Below are 7353 nucleotides of genomic sequence, written 5' to 3'. Positions count from 1 at the left end.
AGTGTTTAATTAAAAACTGAAAAAGAAACATCCACCTGAGTATAAAATACAGTAAATATGAAAAAAAAAAAACTGATACAAATAAGTGAAAGTCATGGTAATAAACATAAATCAATAAAGTAATCATATGTAAATGATGACATTGTGCTGGTAAGTACACGGTGAAAACAGATACAAAACTTATTCAATGACAAAATAACATCAAAGAGTCCATGTGGGATTAAAGAAAACAATACAAAACTAAATCCTTTAAAAAAAAAAACAAATGTGCTACTGAAAATTCACAATTCTGATTTGTTTTAATGTTTACAGCTTCTTCCTTTTTTTTTCAATAATGTCATTATATTATAAAAACCCGTCATTCTTTGGATAACTAAAACATTTACTGATAGATCACATGTTCTGAAAAGCTAGAAAACGTTAAATATCTTAAGTTAAAACAAAACTCTGAGCCAAATGAAACGAAATGATCCAAAAACCAAAAGTAACATTGATTAAAACTTTACAAACATCAACTTCTAACTTCACCGTCAGCTCCATGGCAACACAATCTAAAAGGTCTCTGATTGGTTGTTTCTTACAGTGATGCTTTCTGGGACTCGTAGGATGTTGATGCTTCATAAAGCTGCCGAAAAAGAGTTTTAATTGTGAATTTTTTTGCACAGTTTTAGTTCATCTGAGCGGCTTTAATGAAGGAAAAACAACTGGCTCATTTGGAAAACGTTTCTGTGAGAACAACCGTGAGTTTAAAGGGTTTTTCTGTACCGTTGTATCAGTGTGATACATCTGATCTTATTAAAAACTAAAGTGTTGTTTAAAATATGAAATATAAAAAACCTTAAATTGGACTAAAAAATAAATCAGATTAAGAAATAAACTGAAAAGTTTAATAAATTAGTGTTTGTGTGTTTAATTTCTGCATATCTGAAAATGTGGAAATATTCCTTTACAGTAACACACGAGACTGTGTTTTCTTGATTTTTGGTGACAACTTTGGAGATACGTGGTCGTTAATACAACATAATGTAATATTAAAAACATTTAGCTGTAAACTATAGATAATAAATACCTGATTTTTACATGTTATAAAGTATTTTTCACCTTTTTCAAACCTGGTTTTGACTCACAGATGCTCTTCTTTATTTTCAGCTACTCTTATTTTGAAAATTAGTTTTTAATATTGATGCTATGATTGATGATATGTTTGTGCTCTTTTGTTTTTAGTGGCTGTCACATAAAGAATCAATGTTTCTACACTCAGATGGTTAAAGGTTGAGTCACTGTTGGTCACAGCAGTCATGGAAATGTCAACATGGACACGTATGTTTTAAAAAAAAAACAACATAAAGTTTTGTCAGTTTAAAATGATTCCACATCAGATTGTCGGCGCTGGCGTGTGATGACTGGACGGTCGCTGTCAAGCAGCAGCTTTGGTCTCCCATTCCTGTAAAACCAGTCAGCAGTAAACTGGTTAACGGATGTACAGAATATCAAGTAATGTCAGAGTCTGCCCTCCCCCTCACCTGTTGCTGTGGGAATTATCCAATCATTCAGTCTCACTCTCTGCTCTGCCACACCCCTCATTAGTTCAACCACCTTCACCTGGCGCTCCCACCTGCTCATCATCTGTAATCAAGCCAGTATATAAGCTGCCTCGGCCCACTCCCTCCTTGTCAGATTGTCTACGCTACTATGCCAAGTCATCTTGCTTTCTTCACTGGACTGCCTTCCTGGTTTCTGATCAGCTTGTCTTCGACCATCGCTCCTCGTCTCTGCCCCGGTAAACCCACCAGCCTTCTGTCCCTGACTCTGAGTTCTGCCTGCCTGTTCCCTGGTCTTTGTCCGCTGTGGGAGTGGAAGATCGGGGTTCAATTTCCGGTGGAGCCATACTCATTAGAACTGTGTTTCTCCGACTGTGCTAATATTGCCTTGACATCGTGTGAAATAAAGACTGCAAAGTTTATACCAGTGTCATTTGTGCTGCTATTGGGTCCATCCTATACCCGTTACAAGTAATGCATAGAAATAATGTTTATATGCAGCTGTTGGTTTCTATCAGACAAAATATGATACCAAAGAGCTCAAAACCAACAATCTAAAAGACACACAAGGTAGATTAATTAAAGATACCATTAATCCTTAATACATTAGCGTACATAAGACTCCTCCTGCATTGTGTCTTCTCTCAAACTGAACCTTTGTACATCATCATGAGCTCTGCTGAGATGTTTCAGTCGGGACCAAAGTGGTGGACTGAAGTTGACTGATAGATTATCGATCTGCAGACAGATTTATTGATGACAGAATTGATCTAAAAGCAGTCAGTTATTTTGTGAGTCTGACCTTCCTCCTCTGGAAAACCTTTCCGTGCTCGATGAACAGCGCCGAAGGAGCTCGTTTCAGAGAGGTTTTAGCCGAGGCCGTCCGTCGCAGCAGAGGACTTAGGAAACCCGCCTGGACCAGCAGAGACCAGCAGAAACCAGCAGAGACCAGCAGAGACCAGCAGAGGTTACAGTCAAACCCAGAGTGCAGCTCATAATATACATGATGTTATGATGTCTGAGTGCAAAGTGGAGACTCATTAAGTTAAACTATTACACACAGTCCAGTTTTCTGTGGCTGTTTAAAGAATCTGAAACAAGAAATGTTTGGGTTTTTTTTGCTTGAAAAATGATTTAAACAATTCAAATCAAACAAAAACAAACCAAATTAAAATAGTTGGGGGTTAATTTTCTGCTCATGGACTAATTAATTAATTGACTAACATTGAGAAATGTGTAGCAGGCTGTGTGAACTCATTAGCACTGCAACTTTTTAATTGTATTTATTACAGCAGCAATAAAAACAGGAAGTTAAAAGAACGAACAGGAAATGGAACAGATGCATAAAGTCAATAATGTAGAATTACTGATTGATTAACGGTGAGTTCAGATGATGTTTTATGATTATAGGATATGATGTGTTTGTATTATTTCTGTCACCTACCTGAGCGCGCTCACTGCAGACAGCCAGCGACTGTCTGAAAGAGGTGCGTTTGTTTTGCTTCCCGGCAGACGCCAGGTTGATCTCTGACCCCGCCCTCAGCTGCACCCCCTTCTTCCCGGTCAGCTCCAGCTTCTGAACGCCTCGCTCCACTTCACCCACCTTCCTGTCTGAAACACACGGCAGCACGTTAACATTTCTATGATTATATAATATAATGTATAATTTAACATATAGAAGAAGAAAGAAGAGCAAATCACTGCAACTCAGAGGTGAAATAATTTGGTATTCTAGAGTGCGAAGAGTTTTGTTCCCACAATTTCTTATGTAAAACTATAATAATAATAATAATAATATCACTGTACATTTGTGTGTTAATGGTTTTATCGTCAGTTCTTCAAAATAAAAGAGCGAGGCTTCTTCTTCTTTCCACAGATGTTCAAAAAGCATGCAGGCAGAAATCCATCAAAGACCAAAACCAACCCGTTTATTTGTTGTCAAAAGGCAAACTGGGAAATGTAGGAAATACCAAAGGAACACTGGGTTTACCCAAAATGTAAATAACAACAATTCATGACAAAATCACGCCTGAAAAGTTTGTTTTTGTTACTGTTATGGATATCAGGGTTTTCTCACGTGATGCCGCTGTGTTTGCACGTTCTCATGAAGTTCAGGACTGTTTCACCAGCTGATCGTAAATCCATCACAAGTCTCTCTTAGTGACTCTAACGACTTTCAAACTAGTGATTTACTAAAACTTAAAGGGGACAAATTCTACTTTTTGTGGTTTTCTGTTATTTATTTCCTGTTCTGATGTCGGATGTAGAAATGCTGCCTGCAAGTCAAAAGTCAGGGCTTCAACTCGCTTTGAACGCCTCATTTGAGACTTTTTTGCTACCTTGCTGATGAGCTGACATAAATGGCTGTCCGTTTTGTAGCCCTGGTTGTTAAGATGGTTGCTAAGGTTGTTGCTAAGGTGGTTGCTAAGGTGTTTCCATGTGTTGTTCAGCTCCAACATGTACGGATGGATTTGAGAAGTTGACATTTGGAGTAAAGAAGGAGAAAAAGAAGTGAAATCCTGCTGCTATAGTTTGTTTACGTAGCCTCCGGAGCCGGAGGAAGCTTCCTGAAAGCTGACCAATCAGAACAGAGTGGGCTCATCAGGAGGCGGGGCCTTAAAGAGACAGGAGCTAAAACGGCCTGTTTCAGACAGAGGCTGAACTGAGGGGCTGCATAAAGGACCAGTAGAAGATCAATAAGGAGTTAGAGCCCCAGAATATAAATATAGAGCTGGAAATGTGCAGAATATGTGTCCTTTAAGAAATGTCTTAACTAGTAAAAATTCAGTAACGTGTAAATCGGTTGAAACAGTCTCCAATAAGAAGCAACCAACTTCCCCAAAAGATGAAATAAACTTGATTTCCAATCCTTTGTGAATGTAGGTGTGACTTTGTTTTATTTCTATCTGCATACCTGCAGAAATATGTGTGTGTTTTGAATCAGTATTCATGCAGTGTCTGATGTTCTCAGAGTAACATTTAGTCATTTGAGGTATGTTGTGTTTTACCTGTGAAATGTAAAGTTTCAGGTCAGGTTACCTTGTTTACTTGTTAATCTAAATGGCTCAGAGTTTTAATTTAGTGAAGCATAAATCTGCACTTCGGAGTTTGAACTTAAACGTCTGCTGGAGCTTCAGGTTGAGTCCAACTCGTCTGTAAAGTGAGGAAGTTCTTAATGTGATGAGACTCACTGTGGCTGGTGAAGACGGTGTTGCTGTAGGTCACCGAGTCTCTGGACGATATCGAGCTGCGGTGAACTGAATCCTGAGAGCTGTGAAGCTGAAAGTCCAGACAAACAAACACCGATCAAACAGTTTGTCACAGATAAATCCTCACATTTACTGTAAAACACTGGTGTGTAAAATCAGTGTGTGTAGTACGGAAGCCCATTCTTACCAGGAAAAAAAATAAAAGTTAGGACCTATTAAAATAATACCAAAATTATAAGAATATTTCATAATCTTGATGCAAGTCCATATTTTGTTCTTTGTGAGTAAAATCAGAGTAAAACTTATACATATATAAATACAAAGAGTTTGACTTAAACGCACAACATGTCATTTCAGCCTCTAGGCGTCTCAATCAAAACAACAACAACAGACGGAGTGTGATGACGGTGTGAAGTAGCAAGGGATCATGGGAGTTGTTGTCTTTGTTGTTAAACAACCAGTTTCAGCGGGATAGGATTACTCCAGTGTTCATCATTCAGGATGTTTTTACCTGCAGAGGTCTCCTCCTCTCCAGAACAAACAGACCCGGAGATTACAGGTAAAAACACTGAATAAAGCTGTTATTAAGTCATTAAGCTGTTTGGTGTCCACCAGACTTCCTGTAGGGGCTGTTAGCCGAGCTGCTGCTAACGTTTGTCCAGTTTATTTCTCTGATAACTTAAGATCCAGACGTCCAATGATTAAAATCCTTCTTCCAGCTAAAAGATATAGTTAAAAACCACCTAAATTTATCATGAAAATGTGTCTTAAAACTGAATAAAAGTCCATTTATAACAGTTTTTGTGGAACAACCACAACGCCGATGTATTATCTTGTATGTGTGTAAGTTACTCTTTGGTAGACGCCATTGTAGCGGACAAACACAGCGCCGCCGTATGCATCTGGTGCGTGTTTACTCTTTGGTAGAGGAGGTATGACGCCATCGACAGGTGACCAAAAGAAACGGTCCGTTACTTTGATTAAATTACAGATTTCTCTGAGTTTGAATGTAAGTACACAACTCAACAACATATATAACATAGGTCTAGTTGTTTTTAGACATTTTAATGTGGAATAATTACATGTTATAGCTTTAATATCTTGTATCTTATTTATTTTAGGTTTAGAGAAGGTTTCTATAGTTTCATATTAAATAATGGAAACTTCTGGACATTTTTATCAATAAATGAAACTAAAGGATAATGAGAACTTACTGATGTAAATCTGATTGATAATCACAGCCACAGCTACTTATTGACTTGACTTTCACTTCAGGTTTAGTAGTTTATAGTCAGTTTAACATCTTTTAAAAGATTAAAACATGTGTTAACTGTTTCCCTGATTAGTATTTATTTAAATATAATAGGATATAAATCTGGTACATAACTCATTATGACAACACTGGAAAATAAATGAGTAAGAACTTGCTGCAGCTTCTAAAGCTTAAACGCTGAGAGACTCAGATGAGTTTATGAACATGTCGATCAGCTCTTCTTCTTCTTCTCTTATCTGGGTTTTGGCTGCTGCACAGTCAGAAGATTGTTTACAGAGATTTTAGTGACGACATCAAATTGAAACCGGAAAAGTGAGACGAACAAAAAAGGAGGAAGAGGAGCACGTTCCCTCCTCCTTTGAAATCCTGTTTTTGAGTCGAGCGTGGACTGTGAGCTCCTCTCATTAATAACGTGTAATATTAGTAATAACGTGCTTTGCTGGCGGGTCGTACCATGTGCTCCAGTATGGAGGTGTTGGAGTAGATGGGCTGGTCTCGGCCTGTTCCACCCAGACTGAAGGGGTCGTCCATGTAGGTGTTGGAGGTGGGAAACCTCCGCGTCTGCAGCCCACTGATGACGGAAACAAAAACATAACTCACTACAGAAGAAGAAGAAGTCATGTTGATCGCTCCTCCGTCACCATGACAACACGCTGCTGTGTGAGTGAAGAGCAGATGGAGGATGACGTGTTTACCTGAGAGCTCCACCTGTGTGCGCCGGTGTGCTGTTGTCATGGTGACTATGATTGGCAGCTCCGTCCCGCAGCAGCTGCAGCCATCGCTCCTTCTCACCCGAACTACTGACCTGAAACACGATTCAGTTCAGTGATGGAAAGTAACTAAATACATTTACACAAGTACTGCACTGAAGTACAGTTTTGAGGTATTTGTACTTTACTTGAGTATTTCCATGTGATGCTACTTTCTACATCTCAGAGGGAAATATTGTACTTTCTACTCCACTACATTTATTTGACAGCTTTAGTTACTTTTCAGATGAAGATTTGACACAATGGATAATATAACAAGCTTTTAAAATACAACACATTGTTAAAGATGAAACCAGTGGTTTCCAACTTTTTTGTCTTTTGACGTCTTACAAAAAGCAGTGTGTAGTCGGGGTCACATTTCACATGTCTATGAGTTGTTAACAGCTCCACCAAATAGTGATTTTTCCCTCTAAACTTCTCACATGCTTTCATTTCAATAAATGTTCAAATGATCCAATATTTCAGCAAAAATCAAAGATTAGAGAAAAAGTCCAAAAACTGAAAACAGATTTGTGTATCAGAACTTTGTTTTTTCTTCTTTCCTCTCCCATTAATCATCT

General features: G+C 38.2%; 1 protein-coding gene across 1 annotated transcript in view; it reads right to left on the bottom strand.

Annotated features, from left to right (window-relative positions):
• Positions 1-9: 9 nt before the first annotated feature.
• si:dkey-220o5.5 (actin filament-associated protein 1-like 2) overlaps positions 10-7353 on the bottom strand; it is a 43210-nt gene continuing 35866 nt past the window's right edge. The window contains exons 12-17 of the mRNA XM_042420359.1: positions 6719-6828; positions 6477-6594; positions 4733-4820; positions 2986-3152; positions 2344-2454; positions 10-625 (exon numbers count right to left, since the gene is read on the bottom strand). Coding sequence (XP_042276293.1) covers positions 578-625; positions 2344-2454; positions 2986-3152; positions 4733-4820; positions 6477-6594; positions 6719-6828 — 642 coding nt within the window. The 3' untranslated portion in view covers positions 10-577. The remainder of the gene's footprint in view (positions 626-2343; positions 2455-2985; positions 3153-4732; positions 4821-6476; positions 6595-6718; positions 6829-7353) is intronic.

Source organism: Thunnus maccoyii, chromosome 9 (genome assembly GCF_910596095.1).
Source record: "Thunnus maccoyii chromosome 9, fThuMac1.1, whole genome shotgun sequence".
NCBI classification, from domain to species: Eukaryota; Metazoa; Chordata; class Actinopteri; order Scombriformes; family Scombridae; genus Thunnus; species Thunnus maccoyii.
This window is presented reverse-complemented; position numbering and strand designations above follow the sequence as displayed.